The following is a 27,735-nucleotide window of genomic DNA, read 5'->3' on the forward strand; positions in this document are numbered from 1 at the left end:
GAGAGGCTACAGAGAAGAGGGAACCCTCCTACATTGCTGGTGGGAATGTAAACTGGTGCAGCCACTATGGCAAACAGTATGGAGGTTCCTCAAAAAAAAAAAAAAAAAAAAAGAGTTGCCATATGATCCAGCAATCCACTCCTGGGCATGTATCTAGACAAAACTGCAATTCAAAAAGACACATGCAGCCCCATATTCAAAGCAGCACTATTCACAATAACCAAGACATGGAAACAACCTAAATGTCCATCGACAGATGAACGGATAAAGAGGCTGTGGTGTGTATACACAATGGAATATTGATTCAGCCACAAAACAGAATGAAATAAAGCCATGTGCAGCAAGAGGGATGGACCCAGAGATTATCATACCAAGTGAAGTACGTCAAAAAGAGAAAGACAAAAACCACATATCACTTATACGTGGGATCTAAAATGCGACACAAATGAACTTATCTACGAAATAGTAACAGGCTCACAGACCCAGGGAACAGACTCGTGGCTGCTAAAGGGGAAGGACGGATTGAGAGTTTGGGATTAGCAGATGTAAGTTATTATATATAGAACGGAATAACAACAAGATCCTAAGGTATAGCTCAGGGAACTATATTCAATAACCTGTGATAAAGCACAGTGGAAAAGAATGTCTGTATATGTGAATCAACTTTGCTGTAGAGCAGAAATTAACACAACACTAAATCAACAGTACTTCAATAATTTTTTTCGTAATAAATACTTACAAATGTTGATAATAAAACAAATTTTTTTCATTCTACAGGAAGTACATTAATTAAAATGTGGGCCAAGTGAAAGGTTAACACTTTTCATTTATTCAACAAACACAGTCAGAAAGGTAATCAAATAATGACAAAAATGACTAAAATTCCTGTGACGAGAGCCATGACAGTACAACAGAGTCTGACATCCTCTATAGGGTCTGTTAAGCAAAGCTTCCCTGCGTCAGCACCATGAGTGAAGTCTGTGTGGGTTTGGGAAGAAAGGTCCAAGAAGCTTTTAGCGCAGGGAAAAGGCCCTGTTCTGACCCAGGAGAGACGTCAGGTGGAGGAGGCATGCATGCTAGGCACAAGTTCAAAGGATGAACTGCTTCCAGCCAGAAGAGGCCAGCCAAGGGCTCGGACACATCAGACAGGCGGATCGTTACAAACAAACCCTCCCGTACTTAATACTACTGCTACGTCAACCTCCAGAAAGGGATGTTTCATTTTGGATGTGAACTAGAGGAAGTGTTCAGATGATGGCAGCAAATCAGAGCTACCGTGGAACGAGCCCTGAACAAGACTTGAACTTGTAAGCCAAATGAAAAGACACAGGCATGAACAGAAGACCGATCAAAACATGAGCCCCTTCCACTGCCTCGTCCAGATGTTATTGCAGGCGGGCTGGGGGGCACTCTTGTCCCCACCATGCTCTCCAAGGCAGGCAGAGCCTCCTCTCCAGGCAGTGCTCCTCCCACAGCACACAGGCTGTTTTGGAGCAAAGGGAGAGATAGTAGATCCTGGGGGGCCCTGGGAGGGCCCTTCACACTCACAGTTCACCAAGTGCTTCCACTAAGTCTCATCAGTGTTTGCTGACGAGTTCACTGAAAAAGTGAACTCATCCCCCAAATCATACTCCCTCCCTCTCAGTACAAGGAGCTCTCCTCTAAAAGTTAAAGGTGAATGGGCAATTGTTGTGGGGCTCTTTAAAAATGCAAATGTTTGGATCTAACCTCAGACTAGGGAATCATCAACCTTCTCTTTGTTTTCTTCAGACTCACACACAGTTTTTGTGATGAGCAGCCCAGTGGAGAACAGCTCTCCAAGAAGTAGTAAGAATTCATTCATTCGCCAGCATGAGTGAGCAGGGCTGACCTAGGTGTGCCCGGTGGACTTAGGTGCCAGAGTCCAGTGGTGAGCAAGGTCTCTGCAGCCTGAAGGTGATGGGGGAGGACAGGATATTAAAGGCCAGGACAGACAGCTCCACTGCAGCCTGAGAGAAGTTCATAAACAGTTATACAGAGTTCTCAGAAGACCCCACACAGTGGAGGTCCGGGTTAAAGAAGATGCAAACTGCTGCTGGGCTATGCTTTTCTCAGTGCCAGTATCTGAGAAAGACTGCTAGTCACACGCCCTGGACAGGGCTCTGCACATCAGAGGGCTTGTCCTCTTTTCTTTAGAAGGTTCCAGAACACCTGCTTCGGATACTGTTTGCAGTCTGGGAATGTTACTCTCCTCTCTCTTCCAAGAATACAGCTTCTACAACCCTTGATTCGGCCCGACCATTTGGCAGCCAACTCAAAGCCAATGTCCATCCGGATGCTGGCTAACACGGACATGCCATTACCTAAGTTCAACTTCTACCTCTGCAGATGTGTCGCTGGGATTCTGATCTGGACTAAACAAGTGCCTTCAGGCGAGTGTGTGGGGACAGGGTGGAGGAAAGGCTGTGGAAGTGGTGAGGAATCACTGAGACCGAGCCTCTTTGCCAGCAAGGTCCTGTGAAGACAAATGAACCTGGAAATCTCCGGTCCAGTCAAGAGGACATTCTAAGCGGACGGTATCAAATGTCAGCCCTCATCCTGTCCATCACTCTGGAGAAGACAGACCCAGTGTGCACGTCAGTGTTGCCTGAGCAGATGCTTGTAATGCACAGTCCAAGGGCCAGGGAGAAGCAGGTGGGAAGCGAATGAGGCTGCAGGACTGCGGCTGGGGCCCTGCCTCTTCTGTGTCACTGGGCAGAAGCACGAACTGTCACAAGGGACACCAGAGAGGCTCATTTTTTAAGCCCTCGCCGCAAAACTTTTCACCTTCTGGTTATGGAACACAGCTCTTGAAGCAAACTCAGACTATTGTAACAACTCCAAAACAAACAGTGCCTACTCCATGCCAGGCACCTTTCTAAACCTTTTATGTCCACAATAACCAAGGGAGGGAGGGAGGTCCTGATACGCTCGCTTCCCCCCTTCACAGGTGAAGGAACTGAAGTCCAGAGACTGAACAGTTTTTTCCATGGGACTGCCAATGAGGAGTGGCACAGAACTGCCAATGCTGGCACTCAGAATCTCTGCTTCTGAACCCTAACTGACGCAGCAGAAATCCAGGACCATGAGGAATGCAGCCCAAGGACCCCAGGTGGTCTGGCTCTTTGCCCGCCACCTTAAGAGAACTCCTGCTCGACCACATTTTGGTGAGATGCATTTTCCAGACGGGCCCTGCTCTCTCTCAACTGGTCCATTCATTTTAAGTTCCTAGCTCTTCGGGTGAGAAGAGGAGGCAGGGGCCATAGGAGCCCTGGCCCATCCATCTTCAGAGGGTAAGACCGGTTTCATCTCGGAAAAAAAGAAGGCGGCGCTCAGAGGACGAGCAGAGGCCGCCAGCAGCTGGCCCCGCTGTTTCTCTGGGCCCCTTGCCTGTTCCTGGTGCGGGCCGCCTGGACGTGGGCCGGCAGCCTGGCACCGTCTAGAGGCCTCACTGACCACATCTGAAGTTCGCGCAGGGCCTCCGGGACGGGGGCCAGTCACTCCAGCCACTTATTTGCAGCAAAGCAAACAGAGGCTGTATTCTGTACTCTTTTTTTTTTTTTCTTCCTTTAATGTCAGCACTCCAGTGAGCAGGGCTGGAGGGGGCGGGAAGAAGCCCAGTGTTCTAGACGGGCAGCAGCCTCAGAACTGACCGGAGCCCCTGACGGGTTCTTGCTTATTAAAGTCTCCTCTTTGTTCTGTCATCTGCCCTCCCAAATGGCCAGACATACACACATCACTGTTGACTCTGCATTTCTGGAGAGCACCTCCCAGCCAGTTTCCAGATTATGAAACTATTCTGTGAAGATCAAATACTGTTAGGGATGCCAAAAGATGACTCATCGAAACATATCAAAACACTGCACAAAATCAGAGTTCCAAACTTGATTAACTTCCTCTGAACCTTTTAATTAACTCAGGCTGCTGAAGTCCGGAGGTGGGGGGTGACATTCACTGCTACTGAGGACAGACTGGGGTCTCTGCTAGAGTTCAGGACTCGCCCATGCAACGGAGGAGACAAACTCTGAAAGGGAGACACTAAGCACCTTTTCCTGGATTAGAAGAAAAACTGTACATGTGGATAAACTACTACTTTTGCAAAGAGAAATTAACCCAAATTCAAATTTAATCTGAATCAGACTACTAGATTAGTGTTATAATAGGAATCTGGGAAGCTATATTATTAATTATTCTATTTCTTTCTGAAAACTTTCATTGCATTTAAATGGCACAATTATATTTAGCATAATCACTAAGGCCATTCAAAAACTCCATTATTTTTGTAGGAAAAAAAATGAAGTCAACGTTGCAAACTAGCTCCAACCCAATTGCTGTTCCCCAAAAGAATTCATCTAAAGGAAGAAAGCCAAATCTCTGTAAAACTGCCTGGCTGGTGCCTAGAACTGTTCTATACCAGACACCCCCGCCTCACACCACTGGTGCTTCCCAACATTCTCCCCAAACTGGCTCACTCAAGAGACTCATCATCTCTGGGAATGGCCTGGAAATCGGATCCACTCCTGGGTGACATACATCTCCAAGAAAATGAAAAGGCGAGTTATCCTCTTAGCCAGCAGCCCATTTCCTAAGGCAAGACACCAGGTCTCCTCTTTAGTCAACTGTTCATTCAATAAACACACAGCGAGCACAGCCTCTGTGCCGGGGCCCGAGTGCAACAGAGCAAGCTGCACGCTCTGCCGTTCCGAGTATGTGTGAGGGCGACACACATCACAATGCACGGTAACGAGAGGCAGCACGAGAGGAGGAGCTGAGCGAGCACGACGGGGAGGAGAGGGCGGTCTCCCCGAGCAGCCGGACACCCCCTGCCCACCAGGCACAACCACCACATTTCGGCAGGTCCTCCAGGCCTGAACGCTGACCCTTGCCACCTCCTGCCCTTGGAACTTGCCCGTGCTGCTCATCAGGGACCACTGTGCCCTCTCTGTGCAGAGCCCTTCCCCGGGCCTGGGCAGCCTGGAACCAGCAGATAGCTCTGACCCCTGATCTAAATCACTGTAACACTGGACCCTGACAACATCCCTAAGCCTCCTCCATAAAATGGGAAGCATCACAGCACTGAACTCATGCGGTTTAAGGATGAACAGAATGAATACAGGCCAGGCACCTTGGCCGGTGCCAGGGGAGCGTCGGGTCCATGGTGCTACTCCGGAACTGTCCGACCTCCATAAACCCACCCACATGGCCCTCAGAGAGGCTGACACACTGGCCTATGCTGTGACTCCTCACATGACTGAGACCACCACCAACTCAACAGTGAGCTCAGCAGGCGACCGTGCTTTGGCTCTAAATCGTGCATACTCCAGTAACTCTCCGCACCTTGCTCTTGGCCTTCATGGTCTCCATCACAATTTGAAACTTCATAGTCAAAGTGTGGGCTCACCTGTACGAAGATGGACCCGTCTCCTCACCAGCCTCTGGGGCTCTGCAGGGCAGACACACATCTGTCACATTCACCATTACCTACTGAGTGCCCAGCACGGGGCGGGCCCCCACGGCACACACTGAGCAAGTGTCGGTGCTTGGAGAAGGAAGGAAAGGAGTCACAGGGCGAGAAGGCTCACAACAAGGTGGCACAGGCCCCCACAGATCTAACCAGCCTGTTCCTGTGCTGACTGAACTGAATGGAGACCGCAAGATACCCAGGATGGTTCTGTTTCTTACCAAGGAATGTTCAGCCAGAGAAAAAAAGGAAAAAAAAAAAGACACACAGTGTACCACATCTGCCTCAAGAGGGAAACAAGATAGAAGCCTGCTTTTCAAGGCCACATTTGAGGGCCAAAGATGCAGAAGAGCCGGTCCACGGGCGTGGAGCTCAAAGGAGGGAAGGGGCTGGGCTGGAGGAAGCAGAGGCACGGTCTCCCGGAACCCCCATGAGGGCCTACTGGCTCTCAGCCTCTCTCACCTTTCAAGGCATCTGGTGGCATCTGGTCATCTGCTCAGCTCAGCTCCACCCCACTACCCGCTTCATTTACCTTTCTTAGTGTTCCTCTTTAACCCAGAAACTTGAAAGTATGTGCATGCACATATTCCTTCATTTATTTTCTTGTCCACAAACATTTCCTGAGCACCTGCACACCACCTCCACCCCATATGCTGAGCCGTGCTGGGACCCAAAAGGCGGAGACCACAGTCCACAGAGGGCACGCACATAAGCCCCTGTCTGTCACCACGGCCGCCCGGGCCTTTGACCTCTTTCTCCAGAGAACTTCACCCCCAGATTGGCCTGCCCTGAAGACTTTTTCTGAAACACCCCTGCTGAGCACCAAGTCCTGGCCATCCTTTCATCTCGCCAATGAAAGCTAGTCTCTGACCACATTCCATCTCAGTTCAGCAGAGAGAGAAAGAAAGCTGTCTGGTTATTTACAGCTTGCTGTCTTCTGAAGAAAACCTGAGGCAGCTGGATGAAAGTTGTTGATGGGAGAAAGGGGAGTCCTGCTTCTCAGAAATGACCTGCTGGGTTTTGCCTACCAAATGAAAGACCCAGATTACTCAACCTGAGCATGCAGCGGAGAGACTGGCTCACCCAGCCGTGCAAAGGTGCAGTACTGAGCGGCTTTATAAAAGGTCAGGCCCTGTGGCCAGTGATTTAATTATGTGCAAATGGTTGCCGCCGTTATTTATGCCACAATCTGGAAACAATCTCACATCCAATAATAGGATGATTACATAAAATATGATTGGAGTAGGAAATGGCAACCCACTCTAGTATTCTTGCCTGGAGAATCCCATGGTCAGAGGAGCCTGGTGGGCTACGGCCCATAGGATCACAAAGAGTTGAACATGACTGAGCGACTAAGCACGCATATAAAATATGACAGATTGACCAAATGGAGTATTATTCAGCTATCAAAATTATGTTTAAGCAGTTTTTAGTCACATGTTTGTTTCCTTAACATTTAGGTTTTTAAAACAGGGGCAGGTAATAGCCTATACTCAGAACGAGCTCTTCTAATAAAAACAGAATGAGGTGGGTGCAACTGTGACCATCCTCCTGTCCAAGGTGGGAAACTAAGGCTTGGGCTTCTGATAGATTCCAAAATCACTACACCTCTAACCTCTATGTTGTACTGCCTCCCTGGAAGCAGAGAGAAGAGAGAATACAGACTGGTTTAAAAAAAGAAAAGAAAGTGTACTGGGATGACCCAGAGGGAGGGTATGGGGAGGGAGGAGGGAGGAGGGTTCAGGATGGGGAACACAGGTATACCTGTGGCGGATTCATTTTGATATTTGGCAAAACTAATACAATATTGTAAAGTTTAAAAATAAAATAAAATTTAAAAAAAAAGAAAGAAAAGAAAAAAGAAAACCACTTCAAATGAACTTAGTTTCCCATCCCAGAATCCATCAGTTTAGAATAATGCAAACCACCCATTCAGACTCCATCTGGCCAAATATTCTATTTCTCCTTAAAAGACAACAACAACAAAAAACAATTATTATTTTAAAACAAAAATTAAAAACAATTTTTCCCCCCAGTTGTGCTGTGCAGCATTCCCAGCCAGGGATCAAACCCGTGACCCCTGCAGTGGAAGCATGAATCCCAACCACCAGGGAAGTCCCCCATTTCTCTTCTTTAAAAAAAAAAAAAAAAACCCACAAAACAACGGTCTAATGATTCCTGAGCTTGACTCTCATCTTTACAATGGAGCAGTCTGAGAAGTCTGTAACTTACAAAAAGAAGGGGACATAAACATTCTGAAATGCTGAGGCAGGTTATATAGAGGCCAAGTGTGGAGCTCCCTGGACCCCGAGTGCTTGGCCCCGTCTCCCAGCGTGGCCAGCCGCACCCTCGGCTCACAGAGCTGTTCTGACAGAACCCTCTCCATTCACACTCCCCTGCCTGGTCACAAGCAGCAGGGAGACAGGGGCTTTTCTCCAGCCCAGCACTTGAGTGGCACATGACCTTGACTCTGGGCATCTGCTGCTCTCCACCAACCGCTCTTACCCAGGGAAGATGGCACAGGACATTCCCGTGACTGTTGTCTGACAGTCAGGGAAGAGATGTGAGGCTTTCAACCAGAATCGCAGCTGGGCTGGGGCCCGAGAGCAGCTCAAACACAAGCTAACAACGGGGGTGGGGGAGACACGGGCCTGCAGAGAAGACAAGGCAGGTTGCTGACAATGTTGCCCATTATTTCAATCTGGCCACGGTGGGCCTCAGTTTCCCATCTGCAGAAGTGGAACAAGAAAACGTCACGGGTTCTTGTGATGTTCAGACTTTAAAAAATGGACATAATGCCATAAGTATTAATTAGTAAGGTGAATAGCTGAAGTCTGACTGAGCGCTTTGAGGGACGTGGTATTTATTGGGGGATGCTTAAACACTTACTAGGTTTGGTGACCCTGGACAAATGACTTAAGCTTCTTTCAGACTCTATTTCCGTCTGTGAAAATGAGATGGTCATAGTAAGATCTGCTCTCATGAGAGTGCCTTGTTGGTTAATCAACAAGGACCTACTGTATAGCACAGGGGCTCTACTCAATATTCTGTAAGAATCTCTATCAGTAAAGAATCTGAAAAAGAATGAACACATGTATATGTATATCTGAGTCACTTGGGTTGTACACCTGGAACTAACACAACATTGTAAATCAATTATATGCCAATAAAAATTAAAAAGTAAAAAAAATTATGAATGCACAAGATGTGCCTGGCCCGCATTTGTTAATCCCTGTGACCCCAGTGGCAGACTCCAGGTTATGTGCCTCTTTTTCAGGTTGAGGAATGGAGCACAAGCCTAACAGAGCTGGTTCTCCAGCAAGAGTCTCTACCCGCTGACGGCAGTGAAGCCCAGGACTGCACTCACGGCTCACCTCTGCCCTCCCCCTCACCTCTCCACTCTGTGTGGCACTGCCTTCTTCCTTTCTGAATGACTGTGGTCTGCGTTTTGTACCACTGATAAGACAAGTGGCACCAGAAAAAAAAAACCAAACAAAAAAAAAAGAAACACAACAAAACCCACCACTTCTTTCTTCTTCCCTCCCTACAAATTATTTTTAAACATCTGTGGTTATGACAGCAGCAAATCAACAAGCACTCAGAGGCTGCCCCATTATCGGAACCCATTTCCCTGTGGCCGTCTCTTCCTCAGCAGTTCTTGTCATCGCTGGACAGCAAAACACCGGCGGGGTAGCACCGGGCCCAGCTACTGGCAATGGCTGGTGTGCAAAGGTTACAGGTTCTAAAATAAGAAGTTCCTCCTGAAGAGAACTGATCACCCAATCAAGCTGAGGTCTAGAGACAAAGTCAGTTAAAAATCATAAAAACAGGTAGGCTGGGAGTGTGGCGGGGGCAGGGGGAACTGAGGAAGGAGGAGTCAAGGAAACTAAGTTTTCTAACCATAAAAAAGTTAAAACTGTCCATTATAAGAAACCTTGCCAAAGAATCTCTGCAGTGATGAGGAAGAATGAGGCACAAAATACTAGAAAGTTCTGGAAGAATACACATGAAATGGCAGTTTCCTCTGAGACATCCGAGTATTTTACTAAGAAGGTTAACATTAAAAGAAGACAGAACAATTTCTAAGGCTCTCCTATACATGATCTTTGGGAGGAGGTTATCAACGTCTCCCCCATTGCTATATGAGAAAACAGAGGCCATAAGGTGAACTATACGACAGAGTGGAACCAAAATGCCTTTCTTCCAAATCCAAATCTGGAGACATCAAGGTTCTAGGGGTAGCAGAAAGTAGACATGAACTCCAAGCTTGCTGGGCTAGACTTAGGAACCAAGAACAACCGGCCACCTTAGAAAAGATTCTAATCCCCACAGCGGGCCCCAGGTCTGACCTACCGGTTCCAAGGAAGCCCGCTTCACTGTGTGTTTCCCCCAAACAAGAATATTCTCACAGAGCCACAAAGTGATCAAAACTGAAAATTAACCATCGGTAGGGTATTACTATGTACTCAACAGATCTTTTTCAAATTTTACTGACAGTCTCACTGATGTCTTTGAAAGCAAAAGCAAAAAAAAATATATCTGCTTTCAGATCCAGTCTGGGAAGTCCGTGTTCCATTTAGTTACCCTGTCTCTTCATCCTTCTTTAATCTGAAATGGAGTTCCTGGGTCTTTAATGACACTTTTGAAGAGTACAGGCCATTTATTTTATAGAATCTCCTTCAGTCCAAGTGTGTCTGATGTTTCCCCATAACTGGGCTGAGATCACCCATGTTGGGCCGAGAACCAGAGGCCACCGCTGGCTGGCTCAGCAGAGCGGCGCTACTTACACTATCTCCTACCTGCTCAGTGCGTCCACACGGGACGCGTGAGACCTACTGTCCTATTCTTGGAATGTTAACTGTGATCTCTTGGTGGAGGGACAACCTGCTGGGTTCTCTAGTCTCTCTCTGTAATAAATCAAAAAGTATCTTGGGAAGACATCTATGCTGCTTCACAGCCTACTTTTAGCATCCATCAATGATCCTTAAAACAATGATCCTTAAAACTACTACTATGATGGCCAAACACAGATTTCTTTTAATCTTCCTCATTCTTGCTGTATTTATTCTTCTTCTTCTGTTTAAAAAAAAATAAACTCTCCCCTCTCCCTCATTTATTTATTTATTCTCCCTCATTTACTTATATATTTATCAGTATAGGTTCATGAGTTATTTTATTCTATGGGCTGTAATCAACTACGATCATGATTTACCTGATCCTCAAATTCTCCCAGATTTGATCAGTAGGCGCCCCTTCAAACTGACTCCTGTGACCTTCACGCAGACACGACTGTGATTCTCTGTACACGTCCTCACTTTCGGGCAGTGCAGGATGTTCCAAGCACATCTGTACATTTCCTACCCCAGGCCCAAAACCAGCCCTTTCTCCAAGGAGTCCTGGTTCTCAGCATGTTAACAACCATGAAGTCTGTTCATGGCTATTAGTTCTAAAAGCCCTCTCAATTGGTTAGAGCTGGAAAATACATATGTATAAATGTGAACACATGAGGACTTTCCTGGTGGTCCAGTGGCTAAGACTCTGCACTCCCAATGTAAGGGATCTGAGTTCTAGCTCTGGTCAGGGAACTAGATCCCACCGCCCACGACTAAAAAGATCTTGCATGCCGCAACTAAGATCCGGAGCAGCTAAATAAATAAATGTTTTTAAAAATAATAAAAAATGTAAATACATGGACACACACGCATCTATTTCTGTACCTACATATAATAAAACCATGAGTTCATCCAGATGACTCCAATTCCAATTGAACTAGAGAGGGTTTCCCAGGTGGCTCAATGGTAAAAAATCCTCCTGACAATTCATGGGACATGGGTTCAATCCCTCGGTCAGGAAGATCCCCTGGAGACGGAAATTAAAACCCACTCCAGTATTCTTGCCTGAAAAATCTCAGGGACAGAGGAGCCTGAGGGCTACAGTCCATGGGGTCACAAAGAGTCAGACACGACTGAGTGACTAAAACAAGGGGAAGTAACGAACTCCCCTTTCTGGCAATAAAAAAATGCAAGTCTCATTATCCACAATATATTTGCCTATTTGCTCCATCCAGGGCTTCCCTGGTGGCTGAGATGGTATCCTAGAATAAAGAGTAAATAAGTTTCAGAATTTCTAACCCACACCACTGTAAAAAACAAACCTAACTCGAGTTCAATATTTGTTTACAGTTATTTTTTTAGTATGAGGGTCTATAGACAAAACAGCACATTCAAGAGCCACATGGGGTTATCATCTTAGCCCTGCCTCAGTCATGTCCTCGCCTGAAATACAGCATTTAACATGTCTTAAAATGAAACTGCAGATGAGTGAAGCGAGGCTTTGACACAGGCCAGGGCTCCCCTTCTCCTAGGGCAATGGTCTCCCTCCGACTGACTGGTCCTTTAGAAACCTGGGAGGTGTGCAACACTGCAGATGCCAGCCACTCTGAGCTGCTCCGATTCAGTACATCTGAGCTACAGCCAAGGGATCTGTATTTCAAACGTTCCCTGAGGGAGCCTGATATCCTCTGGGGAAACCACTGGCTCTAAGAATAAAAACATAAAAAAGTGAGGCCCCAGTCTCATGTCTGGCTGGCTCGCACCAAGCTCCAGCCTTGCGGGACCACGGTCTCCACCCTGCTGGCCGCCTGCAGGCGCTGCTTCTCTGGCCCACAACGCTCTCACCTCCCTCTACCACCTGGCAAATACCTATTCTTTAAAATCTGGCTCAGGTGTCTCCTCCTCTCTGAAGCCTTCCCAATTCCCCAAAGACACCCAGACCCCAAGTTCCTTGAGCTCTCAGAACAGTTTGCTTTCGACTGTCGAATAATTCACACATATTGAAAAACAGACCAGCACAACACGACAGCTTTGTCAATAGCCCTCTGTTACAGCTCCCCTCATGAGCAGGATTATCTATGCTTGTCTTTTCCATTGGCAAGGAGGCTTCTTCTTCCCGTGACGATCTCCAGGCACGAGATCTGGTGCATGGCAGGTGCTCCAAAAATGGTCTAAGATTATTTTCAGCATTAATTCTGTGGTTCAAAGACAGCCCAAGTACTTTTCCATGACTCGTCAGAACAGACTGAGAAAAGTTAGGATTGCCAAAGATTCTCTGCTCAGTAATTCACATCTCGAGATGAAGTCCATATCTTCCTGCTCTGGGCTAAACCTACGTGTTATTGTTCATGCTGGTAAGTGAATGCTGTTTCCATACAAGACTCAATTATTTTTAGCACTCCTGTTATGATAAACTCACAGTAACCTCAAAAAGAACAAATCAAAGTCAACTTTTTGCCACAGGAAACCAGCTCACACTTAATGTTTTGCAACATGCCATGGGAGAATAATAAAAAGATGAGACCTTTTGCTCACAGTTGGTAAGGCTGACTCTTGAGATAGTGGAAAATGCAGCAGGAAACGTGCAGTCTGGCCACTATCTTATGAAGTAAACTGGAAAAACACTCACACCCCAACAAGGCAAACGCACGCATACGGACAGCAGGGCTACTGTCTCACCGGGGGCTGGATGGTGAATGGGGTGAGGACCGTCCACACGTGCGGGACAAGCCAGAGCCGGGTGGCACTGGGATTGAAAGCCTGATGGCTCCCAGGGGAGCAGGGAGGCAGGAGGGGCCTCTGGGGACAGCAGCAGGGAGGGGGAAGAAATGACCAGACAGGCAGACTAGTCACTCAAGTATAAACTACTTGTCGAGCACCTACTAAGTGTTCCATTTGGGTTATCTGCAAGGTATCCTCCTATACGTATAACAGTCAAGTACTCTGACCTTGCACTCTGACCTCACCAGGAATTCCTAAGGCATCATCAGGTGTATCAGTCACATTCCTAGAAAGGCTCTTGGGGACAAACTCCAAGGACTGAGAAAAGCTGAAAACAACTTACATTTGATAAGACGAGTCACAAAAGACAGCATACCCAGAGAAACACATTTTGCAGCCAACAAGACAAATGAGGTCATTCTATGTATGCTCCAAGATCTTTTCCGAAGCACGTAAGGCCATCAAGTGAAAGAAAGCAAGTCGCTTAACACTTACAAGCTGAATTCTGGCAGAAGTCTAACCTGCCGGCCAGACTCCCCTAGGGAAAGAGATCATGAGAGCCATTGCCCTCCACTTCCAGAAGCTCAGTCCAGTCCTTAATCAAGCAGTTAATCACATGTGAAAAGCCCCCAGAAAGCTAACCAGCCCCTTATGCTCACTGCTGGGACACTAAGAGTTCCAGGTGCAGCATATCTGGAAAAACAAACAGGGCACAGGATGACCCATGAGGGCAAAACAAAGCAAAACATCAGGAATACGCAGGTGACAACATGCAAGAAAAGTTAGGACACGTCATCTGCTACAGAGAGAAAAGCGAAGGAAAATAACAAAATCAGGAGAATTGGGTGTGTGGGGCGCGGACGCGCGCGGTGGTGTAAAAGAACAAAATCAGGAGAATTGGGTTTTAGGCCTGATATTGCCACTGGTGTGCTGTATAGCCAGGAGGAGGAGGAGTCACTTCCCTTCTAGGCCTTATTCTTATAAGCTTAGAAGTGGACTCATCTATATGCCCAGTCAGAGAGGACTGCAGGCAGTGCTGTCGAGAGGATTCTGAGGCTCTGGGAGAAGTGGCCGGTCAACAAGGACGATTTCTTAGCCACATCTGCCCCAGGGGTGGAGGGAAGAGTGGGAAGCACACGGCTGCCAGCCTTGACCAAGATGGTATGACTTGTGGAGTTGCCTCCTTTTTTAAAATTCCCTATTACAAAACTATGGACTTCCCTCATGGCTCAGATGGTAAAGAATCTGCCTGCAATGCAGGAGACCTGGGTTAGATCCCTGGGTGGCGAAGATCCTCTGGAGAAGGAAATGGCAATCCACTCCGGTATTCTTGCCTGGAGAATCCCATGGACAGAGGAGCCTGGCAGGCTACATACAGTCCATGGGTTCGCAAAGAGTCGGACATGACTCAGTGGCACACACACACACGCATGTTACAAAACTATACACATGGACTTCCCTGATGGTCCAGTGGTTAGGAATCTGCCTGCCGATGCAGGGTACATGGGTTTGATTCCTGGTCTGGGAAGATTCCACATGCCGCAGAGCAACCAAGTCTGTGAGCCACAACTACTGAGCCCTCATTCTAGAGCCCATGCTCTGCAACAAGAGAAACCACCACAATAAAAAGCCCGCGCACCGCAACTAGAGAGTAGCCCCCACTCTCTGCAACTAGAGAAAGCGAAAACACAGCAACGAAGACCAAATGCAGCCAAAAAGAAAAAAAAAGAAAACTACACATAAAAATGGTTAAGGTGATAAACTTTATGGTGCGTGTTTTTATCATAATAAAGAAACTGTATATTATTAATTACGAACATGGTCTTAATCTCCAAATGCAAAGCTTTGAAACTAAAAAGAGAATTAGTTACCATTTAGAAGAGGGAAGTAAACACATGAAGTGTATTATAAAACAAACTGCTTTTTACAGGCAAAAAAACTAAAGCCTGACAGGATTGCTGCTATGATAATACCTACTCAAGAATGGAATTAAGGGTAAACTGAATCAACCCTAACACTAGAAAGCACCTCCGACCTCCAAGCACACAGCTAGATTAGACAGATCTCTAGGACTCGCTCTGGGCTAAGCCTCTTGCACGGGTATCATCCAAGCCTCACAAAAGCCCTCTGAGGCCAGCACTGTCACCACCCCCATGGTCAGAGGGGAATCTGAGGGCGCCTCTGGGAATTGAAGTCTGTGGCTCAACCTCACCCACCTGCCAGGACTGGAAGGCAGGTCTGTTTTGATTCCAAAGCGCCAGTTCTGAATGACCGTGAACCACTGCCTGCCATGTGCGAAGTGATATAAAGCTCCTGCTTCTTCATCACATCCTGTTGACTCCCCAGCCCCTTATAACTTCTGATGGTGATGCTCAGCAGAATCTACTTGGATGAAATATACACGTTCCCCCATCCTGTCTCCAGGGCATGAGTCCTGCCTCCCCATCTCAGTGACAGGCTCCTGAGGGCAGTGATGGCCATGGGCCTGTGTCTTTACCAATCTATCCCTTGTGTGTATAGAGGAGCGCACAGCAGCAGCTTCGTGTGCATGAGGCGAGGATCCAATGAGCTAACACTCACAGGGCACTGAGAATGGAGCATGCATGCTCTTATTACCTGGTACCTCATACGGTATTTAATTCATTAGATTTCAAAGACCCGGGCTGCTCAGGTCCCACCTCTTTTACATCTGCATTTGGTGTCCTCTTGGGCTTCCCAGGTGACGCGAGTAGTAAAGAACCCAGCTGCCAATGCAGAAGAGATGTAAGAGATGCAGGTTCGATCCCTGGGTTGGGAAGCTCCCTGGAGGAGGGCATGGCAGCCTGCCCCAGCACTCTTGCCTGGAGACTGCCATGGACAGAGGAGCCTGGCGGCTGCAGGCCACAGGGCCAGAGCTGGACACGACTGAGTGACTTTCACTCGGTGTCCTCTCAAGGCAAAACACAAGCCTCTCTGGGTCTCTGCCTCCTCAGCCCCGGAAACCAAACTGGGGATAATTCCTACCTTGTCCATCTCATGAGGGAGATGTGATGAGGAGGTGGACAAGAAAGTACTCTGGAAACTGCAAAAGGGTTGTAGATCAGGGTCTCTCAACCTCAACACTGCTGACTCTGGGGGCTCTCTCCCCACCCCAACACCAGTCATAATAACCAAAAATGTCTCCAGACACTTGCCTGGAGGGCAAGACTGCCCCTGGCTGAGGATCCCCAGGTTATGGTAAACTCAAATACTAGCTGACTCCTCTTATAACTGGCAGTTAGAAACACCAAGGCTATGCCCAAACCTCTGCAAATTAACAGCTGTTTACAGAGGGGTGTCTATGTACCACCAGTGAGGAGGGGGAGTTGAGAAGCACATCCCCATCAGTACAAAAATGTCAAGGTGATTCTTTTTTGGGGGGCTTTTCTGGTATTTTCTGTAACAGATACGGATTATTTTTATGCTAACAAACCCATGTGATTTACATACTTGCTCACCCTGAGAACAAGAGCAACCTCAATTTCTCTGTGCCTCAGCTCTCTTGTCTGTGAACTAAGGGATAACACATCAACTCCCACTGGCTCTTGCTAGTAAGCACTCGATGTTCATGATTACTGTTTTTAAAATAATATTAAAAAATTAAAGTACAGGGACTTTCCTGGAGTCCAGTGGTTAAGACTCTGTGCTTCCAATGCAGAGGGCAAGGGTACGATCCCTGGTCAGGGACCCAAGATCCCACATTCCATGGATATTTAAAAAAAAATAATAATAATAAAGTGCCAAGCACAAGAACACTGAGACGGCAACCAACACCTACCTAACGCCCTCTGAATGATGGTGAGAGATGGGAGAAAATCTCTCAGGAGAGGAACGCCGGTTTTGAGCACCAGGAAGAACTCTAAAGAGGGAACAGTGATGACAGGAGCTTGATTTATAACACTGTTATCTTGGGCTCAATTTCAGAAAGCAGTTCATTTCAACACATAATTAAAAAAAAACAGAAATTGTAAAGAAACTAGAGCTCAATGATGGGCCTCCTCTCCATTCACTCTGTTGTCCTAAGTGACCACTTAGAACCAACCAAGGGGGAACTAGGCTCAGGGCAACCTCAAGGAACCTTCTGGGTTCTGCAGACTCACATGCAGAAATGAGAGCACAAAGCGCGTGCCGAGAAACTGCTTTCAGGGCTCACCTTGAAGGAGGAAGTAATCTGGAGTCGTGCGCTTCAGAGCTGCCTTTGCTTTATCGCTGCTCCAGTCCACTTCCAGCGCCTCTTTGACGGAGCAGAAGACCACCTTCTGTTTAAAAAAAAAAAAAAAAAGACAAGATTGCTTAGGGATAAAATAGTGAAAGTTGCTCAGTCATGTCCATCTCTTTGTGACACCATGGACAATACAGTCCATGGAATTCTCCAGGCCAGAATACTGGAGTGGGTAGCCATTCCCTTCTCCAGGGGATCTTCCCAACCCAGGGATCGAACCCAGGTCTCCAGCATTGCAGGTGGATTCTTTACCAGCTGAGCCACAAGGGAAGCCCAAGGATAAAATACATTGACTTCAAATCACCAGGCAGTAACTCATCACCATTACTAGGTTTCCTGTTCACTAAAAGAAGCTGCTGCTGCTAAGTCGCTTCAGTCGTGTCCGACTCTATGCGACCCCATAGACGGGCAGCCCACCAGGCTCCTCCATCCATGGGATTTTCCAGGCAAGAGTACTGGAGTGGGGTGCCATTGCCTTCTCCGAAAAGAAGCTGAGGCCAACTCAAATCCAACAAATGCTTCCTGAGCACTTACTATGAGCTCCCCTGGGCACCGGGTTCACAGAGATCAATGCCACGGACTCCCTTCACTGCAGGAAGACAGTGCAAAGCTCTGTCCATTCTGACTCTCTGGTGAATTCTGGCGGTATTTATGCCACGGAAATTCCTTCACAAGTGACCAATAAAATGTGTCTAAAGATACTCAATGAAATGTTCTCTGTGTTAGTAAACAGACACAAACAACAATACCCATAAATAACAGCATTCCTTCTCCCTATGGCAGGAGGAAATACAGTTGAAACCTAGTAACCTACATCAAATTTTCTTTTAAAAATGCCATGAGAGATATATGTTAAAATACAAACAACTAATTATGAATAAGAAAATGGTTTTCTTTTCCTTTCCTAAACAATGAAGTCCAAAAGCCGTTTTCTGGGACTGAAGGAAGACAGGTAAAGAAAGTGTGTGTGGAGGGCTGGTGGCTGGACTGGAGGGGACAGAGCAGGGCAGGGTAAGGAGGGCATCCCCAGAGGGCAGCAGCGGGAGTCCGATCACATCCAAGGACTTGATGCAACAAGAAAACGCGCTGAGAATCTGGGCAGCAAGGCTTCACTGTCAAAGAAGAGAATCAGAACTATGGAAACAGAGAGAATTAGAATGAAGCCTGTGGTGAGAGTTACTGCCCTGAACTCATTTTCCATATATACAGACAGATAAATAAATGTAAATGCAAGTGTATGTGTACACATACAAATATTTACCTGCTGTGTCCACTGAAAACGTCTAAAAGCAATGATACTCTAGCAGCAATGAGCACATCTCAAACACAGACTCTGGTTTCTAATCACCACTAAGAGACACATTTCTCCTTGGAGAAATGACTGATTTCAAAGCTGCAACATGAGAGGAGCCTGAGACAAGGAAAAGTGCCCCAAAGAATGATGGGACATGTCAAGAGGTAACAAATCAGCTTAAATTCAGGTCAAATCTGGAGCAATCTGAGGATAAAAGAAAAGGATAATAGATAATACTTTTAAGTAAACTATAATCCTTTAGACCTAAAAGTAACTAATGAGCAAAGTTTTTTAAGGAATGAAGTATTTACATATTTTCAAAATACTTCTCCAGAAAATACCTATTAGTCACACAGGGATAAAAAAATTGTTTTCAAAGGACCAGTATGGAAACTAACTTTACTCAAATTATCAAAATTAACACAACCAGTAAAGCAACACATGGAAACCATGCACCAGACCACAGGATGCAATGAGAAGCATCCATGTTGTGCTATTTTGGCCAAAGATGTGTAGCAAGAGTCTAATTACAAGGAACATCAGAGGAACCCAAACTGAGAGACATTTTACAAAATAACCGGCTTGCAACCTTTAGATGTCATGAAAATCTAGATCATCCATGACTCTGACCCAGATCCTTTTGCTGTTAAGGACATGACGGCAATAACTAGCAAACCCGAAACAGGGTCTGAGGATTTAGATGGCAGTGACTTATCCATGTATTTTTCCTGACTGTGATGGCTGGTTTCTGATCACGGAGAATACCTTATTTGAGAAAATACAGACTAAAATATTTGGGAGTAAGGCAGTGGCACCTTATCCTCATATGGTTGTTAGGTACTTCTACCAAGTTTAAGCTAGTACATGTGTGTGCGCCAAGTGTATAAAACTTCACACTTACAGAGGTGTGTGTCTTCCTTTTTTTCCTTTACCAACTCCCCACCCCCCCACACATCAGAAAGAAAAAGAAAACAGAAAGAAGACAACAATGGCGCAATTTACAGGCTAAGGGAGCCAAGATCCATTAGCTGCCAGGCAGTTTCCACACCCTGCTGAAGATCAAAATGGATCTGAAAGATGAAAACTCAAACTGCTGGTGAAAATAAAAACCAGCCATGGTGTGTAAGGTGGCTTTCTGCCTCCCCATAATCACTCCTCTGGGGTTTGGATCCACTGTAAAAGCTAGTATACAAGATGCCTCTACTGCCCTCAAACCTTTTGGTCAGTGGGTCTGTCTGACCTTAGCAGATAAGTCATGCAGTCAACCAGAGTGACATTTAGTGCTTAGTACAGACTTGCCAGACCCTTCCTGACAAGTCTTACCACACAGATCAAGCCATCAGCAGTACGACCTGGAGATGCCATCACAATGAAGAAAAGTCTTACCAGGTTTCAAAACCCACCAAGACTTTCATTCAAAATTTTTGTAGTTTGCCTGGCCAAGACCAATGCTAAGAATCTACTGATTTGTTAGGCCATTATATGAAGAATAAGGGGGAAAAAAGTTGGTTCTTAGAATCAGTCTGAAGCAGGCCTGCCTCTAACGCTTTCAGGGCCTGAGGGTAAGAGTACAAATGAAAACCCATATATCATGTCTACATATTCAGTTATAAATCACACTAATAAGCTATTAAGTAAAGTATATTGTATTCTCCTGCCTTGACAAATAAACCTCCTTCATAACCACCTGGAAAACTAGGTTCAAATTTGGAATTCTCACACTCCGTGGGAGTCCTGTGTCAGAGGAGGTACCCTGGGAAGGTTGCCCCCGTCTCATTCTGGCTCACCCACAATGTAAGGAGCTTTGAACCTGACTTTGCACAAGGTTTTGCCCATCCTTCCCCACCAAAACATCCAATCCTCAGGCCGAGGCATTCAGACGCTGTGGTAAGGTCCACACTCCAGAGGCAGACAGGGAAGCAGCCTAGAAAGTGAGCCTGAGGCTATCTGGCCAGGAGATTCCAGGGGTCCAGGTACCCAGAATGGGGTTCAGAACTTGGGGGAAGGCTATGGGACCCAGGCAGATGCACCTTCTTGATCTCATGGGAGCCTCACCCTGTGAGGGGAACGGCTGGAGGAAGGCCGGAGTGGGACCTTCTACAGCACCATGGCGAAGGGTAGAGGCCCTCTACCCTTCCCAACTTTAGGGCAGATTTAGTCCCAGTTCTGCCACTAGTCTGTGACCGTGGACCAATGACTTCGCCTCTTTTGGGTCTGTGGCAGACAACTTTTAGAGAAGTCTCCTGGGATCTAAGGAGGAGGCCCCTGTGGCCTTGGCTTTAATGTGTACCAATCCACCAGCACAGGTGACAGAGTCTGAGGTGGTCACACGACCCAAGCCAGGCCCACCAGATTCCTTAATCAAGAATATGAAAGCTGGAAATAGAGACACATTCGTGGCAGAACTCTAAAGAGAAAGGCCAGATTCCTGCTGCCTCCAGGGCTTCCCAGCTGCCCTGGTTTTTTCCTCTTCTCAGATCACAGGAATAAAACTCTATGCTTCTTGGGCTACTGCAGCCTGCCTTCAATTAATGCCCCCTTTTTTCATTCAAAGTATCCAAATTCTACTATTGTGGCTCATAAGAAAAATAAAACTTAACCAAGCTGCCTAATCTGTAGTAGAACAGATGCAAAAGGCAGTGCCTACCTTACCCACCTCACCGGCATTGAGTTTATAAAGAGAATATGCTGCCTGACAGTGCTTTCAGGGAGTGAAGAGCCGTCAGATGAAGCAGCCACAAAGCCTCCCAGGTAGCAGCTGCCACCATTCCTCCCAGGTAGCAGCTGCCACCATTCACCCAAACGAAGTAACCCCTCCTGTTCCACCATGCCCTCCGCTCACGAATCCCTGTCTGGTAGGCCTCACCCACTCCCCTCCACTGTCCATTTTCTTCCCTGATCATTCTGGGCCTTGAGGATTTCAATCTGAGAGTCTAGTTAAGACTCATAACAAGCCTTCTTACACTGGGTAGCAGCTTCCTGAGGCAGAGACCACAGTGAAAGGCATAGCATTGAATGCAGCAGATTTTCAACAAATACCCAGGAGCTGATAAGACCCACCTGCCTTTCATTTGTCAGAAAGCCCAACAGTAAATATAAAAGATGAATTCTCCACACAGTCTATCAGCTATCAAATTAAGGGGTTTCGCTGAGCCATTTAGATTGTGGGAGACTGCAATAACCTCTATGCAATAGGGAACTGGCTCAATAGATCACAGCAAGGCAAAGCGAGGAAGACCTACCAGACAGCCACTTAAAAATCATGTTCTCCAATTGTATGCCAACTATACCTCAATAAATAAAATAGAGTAGAACAGAAGCATGCTCTCCAAAGTAGACACAAAGATTTGAGGAGTGCTTATGAAAATACACGGAGTGAAAAAAGGAAAAGACAATACATATATATATATATATATATATGCCACATACATTAGATCATTATGTATGTCTTGCATATATTTACATATATTAACTAGCACTCCAATTTATTATGTACATGCATAAAAAGAATAGTGACATTATTGGGTAGCAGGATTCACATTTTCTCAGTTTGTTCTATATTTTCCACATTGGAACTTGTGAAACCATTTTGTTTTTTGTGGGTTTTTTTTGGCTGTGCCGCACAGCATGTGAGATCTTAGTTCCCCAACCAGGGATCAAATCCGTGCCTCCTGCAATGGAAGCATGGAATCTTACCCACTGGACCACCAGGGAAGTACCCTATTTTACTTTTTAAAATTAGGCTGAACATCTATAACAAGTGATAAAGATCTGGATGTAAAGCAGCATGTAAATCAGAATTGAAACAACTTTCAAACTACAGATTTCGAGGTCTAATTTCCACACCTGCTTATCAGAGACTATAGTTTTCAAAAGCATTTTAACAACTGACAACCACAACCGGAGACAGTTTTCACACTCAGCAGAGTGGCAAAAGAGCCCAAAGTTACCAAATGTTACTGTTACATGCTGCTGGGTTGGAATGTAAATAGAGAAAATGCCTTAAGACTTATTTTTTAGAGTCTGGTGAAGTTGAAGGTGTGCACATTCTAATTCTCCTATGCCCTAGAGAAATCACACACCTACCCAAAGAGATTATCTATGCACGCACACAACACTGACTGCAACGCCATCTGTAACAGCAATAGCTTACATAGCTAAATGCCTGTTAATAGGAGAATAAATAGTACTGTTTTCACACAACAAATACTCTGTGGTCAAAACAAATAAACAAAAAACCCACCAAAAAAACTGTCTTGCAATGACTGTTGTCCAAGAGAACTTGCAATGATGACAAGAACACTCTGTATATGGGTGCTTTGCAATATGGATGCCATAGGCTGTGTGTGGTTACTGAGCATGTGAAAAGTGGCTAGTGAGACTGCAGAACTGAATTTTTAAGTTAAATTTTATTAATTTTAATTTGAATGGCCACACATGGCTGGTGGCTACCATAATGGACAGCAAAGCTCCAGACCTACACACAAACACAGATGTCCTCACAAAGCTGCTCTTAGAAAAGCATGTGGAAAAAAAGCATGTGAAACCAATTTTTAAGAAATTAAAAAGCACGCCAAACAATTCTGTATTGCTTGGAAACATAGGCGAGCAGGAAGAAGAAATACACGGGAATGAAAAACATGACAGGACAGAGGTTACTCATGTGGGCGAGGGGCATCCAAATGGCCTCGACCACCCAATAGTGTTTTCTGCTTTAATCTGGGTGGTGGTTTCACAGTGGTTTCGCTCTACATTCTTAATTTCTAACCTACATCATCACCTAGTAAGCATCATTCCATTGTTGAGATTTACAAACACATGATAAAACACTATGCCAAGCCGGCTTATAATATCTACTCTTTCTGGATACCTTAGTAAATCCACACAAATGTACCAGCAGACCTGAGGAGACAGAGAAAGAACACGCAGATTGGTACAAGGGTCCTGGAAACCTTCTCGTTATTAAGGTAGATAGTGTTTGCTTTATTGTTATGTTTTATAACTTGCACTGATGTCACATGATTTTTGTGTATCAAATATCACACACACACTGTGCTGTGATGCTGGCAGGGACTTCTATTCCTCATCCATAGAACCGAGAAACTTCTCTCCAATGAGACAAGGCACCAGCAGCACCCGCTCCAAAACTCTTCTACCTGGAAAACCTGCCATCAGCTTCCCACCAAATCCTCTGCAATGTACACCCTGCCCCCTCCCTGCCTGCCCCCCAGCCACAAACATACCAAGTCACTCTGACAGTGAGTTTTGAACTCTCTGGACTGCAAGTTCTGGTCCAGGCAACAACTCAGTAACAGACTTCTACAAATTCTTCGCCAAGAACCTTGTCTTCTTTAAGTCTGTTCTCTCAGCTCAGTTCAAATAACCTCAACTATGAGAACTAACATACTACAACACTAATCAATTTATTCAATCATAAAGAAAGTTAAATCCTTTCTAACTAATGAACAAATTCTTTTTACAATGACAATGATCTCCCAAGTTGGGTCACATTATGCTGCTGCAACAGCCACTACCACCGCGCACTGAACCTGTCCTGAACGCGAACGTGTGGGCGCTGCACCAGGACACAGCTGGGAACACAACTCCCCAGCCCAGGTCAAATGGAGTTTATGTGAACGAGGGAGACACTGCCAAGTCATCGGAGGGGCAATGGGTGCCGCAATCAACATGCCACAGGAGAGGGGGAGCCACACTAGCCAGCCACCAGGAATGCTGCTGTAAAGAAAGGGCTGAGAGGAGGATGAGAGTTGTCAACAAATGTCTCAGGAAGGAGAAATCAAAACAATGAATCACTCTTCAACTGTGGAATTTCACAACTAATTCATGAAAAAAGGGATTTCCAGGGCCAAAATTAGACACCCACTACTTCAGAAGGGGTAAAATTAAGTCTGTATTCCTTAGCATGTCAGAAGCAAATCTTTATGTTTAATCTTTAAAAAGCTATCACAGAGAGTATCCACCCCCAGGAATCTATCCACTCCTGTCCGGCAGCCCCCTAACAATAAAGAAACATGAGCAGCAATGTGGGAGCACACTGGTCGTCATTCATCCCGTAAGTTTTCAGAAGTGATCCTGATTTTCACATATTTCACCCCGGCATCCTAACCCAACTTCAAGCCATCCTGGAAACTCCAAGGGGATGCACCTTGTGGTGATACAGCGCACCTGCACCCTGGGCCACTGCCTGTGTTCTCCCCTCCCTGCGTCAGCCTCTCAGTCCTGTCTGACTCACTGTGACCCCATGGACTGTAGCCGCCAGGCTCCTCTGTCTATGGGAGTCTCCATGCAAGAACACTGGAGTGAGTTGCCATTCCCTTCTCCAGGGGGTCTTGACCCAGGAATCGAACTCAGGTCTCCTGCAGTGTAGGCAGATTCTTTACCATCTGAGCCACCAGGGAAGCCCACCTAGTCCTTCCTTCTGACACAGCTGTGTGATCTCAGGCAGGTCCTTTAACTTCTCTGGGCTTCAGGGTCTGCTGTAAATGGAGACAAGACAACTAACGTACTTCCTTGCACCCAATGCAGTGCCTTGTACACAGTAGGCATTTTACAACTCACAGAATCATAAAGAACTGGCTGTTTGGAGCCAGGGAAGTCAGAGTCTCAACATCTAAGCTTTTTCTTGACCCTGTTTCCTGTGACTGGGTGCGGATCCTGGCTTTGGTGCTTGCCAGTCTGTTCTTCACATTTCAACTCTGACAACTCTTCCTCGGGGAAACCTTTCCAGACACTTCGTCATAAAACCGCTGCCATCTCCTTTAGGTGCTGTATATGGGTACCCACTTCACGCCTGTGCCCAAGACCTGTTTCTGGGGAAATCTCTCTTGTGACTCCTCCTGGGCACCAAAGGAAGCGCACAGTGTCCTCCTGAGCACCAGTCTCTGGGCTGGGCATCTGCCCACCACTGTAGTTCTCACCATAGCACAGGTGCTAGAAAGGCCCGGCCAAGCATCTTCCTAGACGGTGTGAAAACCACAAGCTCTGTTTTTCCTCTTTGTTTTTTAATGTTTCTAATTTCGGAGCACAATGTGTACCCTCAAGCACAAGTGGGTGTACAACATAGGGTTGAGACTAAGGAAAAGGGGGAGGGGAAGGGAACCCTCAGCAGAAGCCTTTCACAGGAAACAGGAAGTGGCTGCTTCCCCACCCCCATCCTGCAAGGCTGAGCATAGCCCAGCTAGTTGAAAGGGCAGAATCTAAACCCAGGGATTTTTGAATTGGAGGAAAACTTCAAAACTGTGGAGCAGTCACTGCCAAAATGGAGACGGCACATTCTTGCAAGGTGGCCAAGCCCCGGCCCAGCCCCGGCCTTCTGCAGCTCCCAGGGAGGCCACACAAAGACAAGGTTTGGAATCCCGGAGATTGTCATGAGGAATGCCCTGCATGCCTCACGACCTTCACGGCTCAGGGTTGGAATCCAAGCCTGAATTGTCCCCATGAAACAGCTGACTAACAATGTCAGCTGGGGAATATTTTGATACCTTCAAATTGGGCCCTGTGGAGGAAGAGGCTACACAAAGAGCTGTGTGCCTGAAGAGCCCGCAGAATGGTACGCAGAGGCCACCCAGGGCCTGCCAGGGCTGCCCACATTCTCCTCATAGCTCGCTAAAGTGGCTCCCAAAAGAGGTTTCCAGATTCGCCCCAGTGGGCACCAGCAGACTGACTCCCAGGAAACTTCCCGCTGTGCAGGGCTCACAAAGCTAGGGCTCTCTCTATTTGAATGTGAAAGGCCCGCCTCAATCAGAGAAGGCCCTTAAGCCATAAAACCCTTCACACCAAGGCCAAGTGTCACACTTGTAAGAGGGTGTGATTTATAAATTGACAGCACCCACAAAGCTGCTTTTGTCCTCCTCCCTTAGTTAACAATTTATCTCCCCCAACCAAACTCACGGAGCCATTCAGATAAAGCTTGACTGGGCCTCAAGAAGAAAGAAAGAAAGGAAGAAAGAAAAAGACGCAAGTTTTGGCCAAAACACTAATGTTCGCTCTGGATAATTATGGTCCTGTGAATAGACACTAAAATTAGGGCTTAATAATTCCTCTGTATCGCACTCACAGCATCGAACTATTCCAACACAAACATAAAGAGCAAGAGAAAGAAAATCTCCAGCACAGCTTTGCTGGAAACTCAAGAGTTCCACTTTTGTGGTTTTTTGCAGTCTCTTTTGTGGTTTCTGCACTCTTAGAATCCCCCCTTTAGAGCAATTTTAACTCAATGCCCTGACCAGTTGATTTTTTTTCTCAACGTTTAAATCTACAAAGTAAAGAGTAAATATGGGCTTGCCCATGTCTTTCCTCTTGGTTTAACAAAACCAATTCTGGCCACTTGGATTTGTTTTCCTCATCACGTGAATTCCCTTCTCAAATTCCAGCACTAGCTATGAAACCATCATCTATCTACGGATGCCCTTTCCACTCTTTCTTATGTAAAATGAATTACAGTATCATAAACTACGTTAAAAAAATACATATATACACCTGAGAACACTTGTCAATAGCAAGACCTTTCTTCTTAAAAGGTTATTTGGTGGGGAAAAAAACAAAAACTTTATTTTAAAAAAGCAATAAGCAATTCAAGTTTAAACTGTCTCCCTGCCCATTAAGGAGCCTACTAAATTGTCCACCAATTTGAAAACAAAAAAATCTGTACAAGAGTAATGGCTTATGCTCAACAACAGTCTTCTTTATGCTACTCCATACCCCAAAGGTTCAAACTGCTGGCCCACAGCAGGTGAGTAAGGAGGGCACATGTTCTCTTCAGTCTCTACACGGCGCAAGGGAACAGCATGCAAAAAGGCTGCTGGCATTAACAAGTCTGGGACAGGGCATATGAAAAAATTCTACATTTCCCACTCTCTTGAAAAATCACCTCTGGAAAAAAAAGAAAAGAAAAATCACCTCTGGGCATCACTCGGTCCACATTTTCTCCAGAAAAACATCTACTACTTCTTCATTGACTACGCTAAACCCTTTGACTGTGTAGATCACAACAAACTGTGGAAAATTTTTAAAGAGATGGCACCAGGCCACCTTACCTGACCCTGAGAGAAGCAACAACTAGAACCAGATATGGAACAACAGACTGGCTCCAAATTAGGAAAGGAGCACGTCAAGGCTGTATATTGTCACCCTGCTTATTTAATTGATA

At 46.1% G+C, this 27,735-nt stretch overlaps 1 protein-coding gene across 4 annotated transcripts in view; it reads right to left on the reverse strand.

Annotated features, from left to right (window-relative positions):
• SAE1 (SUMO1 activating enzyme subunit 1) overlaps window positions 1-27,735 on the reverse strand; it is a 62,269-nt gene that overhangs the window by 10,305 nt on the left and 24,229 nt on the right. For 2 of the 4 annotated variants that reach the window (XM_027515360.1, XM_027515358.1), the window contains 2 exons: window positions 17,204-17,309; window positions 16,829-16,909 (listed from right to left, as the gene is read on the reverse strand). In XM_027515360.1, coding sequence (XP_027371161.1) covers window positions 16,829-16,909; window positions 17,204-17,309 — 187 coding nt within the window. The remainder of the gene's footprint in view (window positions 1-16,828; window positions 16,910-17,203; window positions 17,310-27,735) is intronic. The other 2 variants (XM_027515359.1, XM_027515362.1) reach the window with 1 other exon arrangement.

This window comes from Bos indicus x Bos taurus, chromosome 18, assembly GCF_003369695.1.
Source record: "Bos indicus x Bos taurus breed Angus x Brahman F1 hybrid chromosome 18, Bos_hybrid_MaternalHap_v2.0, whole genome shotgun sequence".
NCBI classification, from domain to species: Eukaryota; Metazoa; Chordata; class Mammalia; order Artiodactyla; family Bovidae; genus Bos; species Bos indicus x Bos taurus.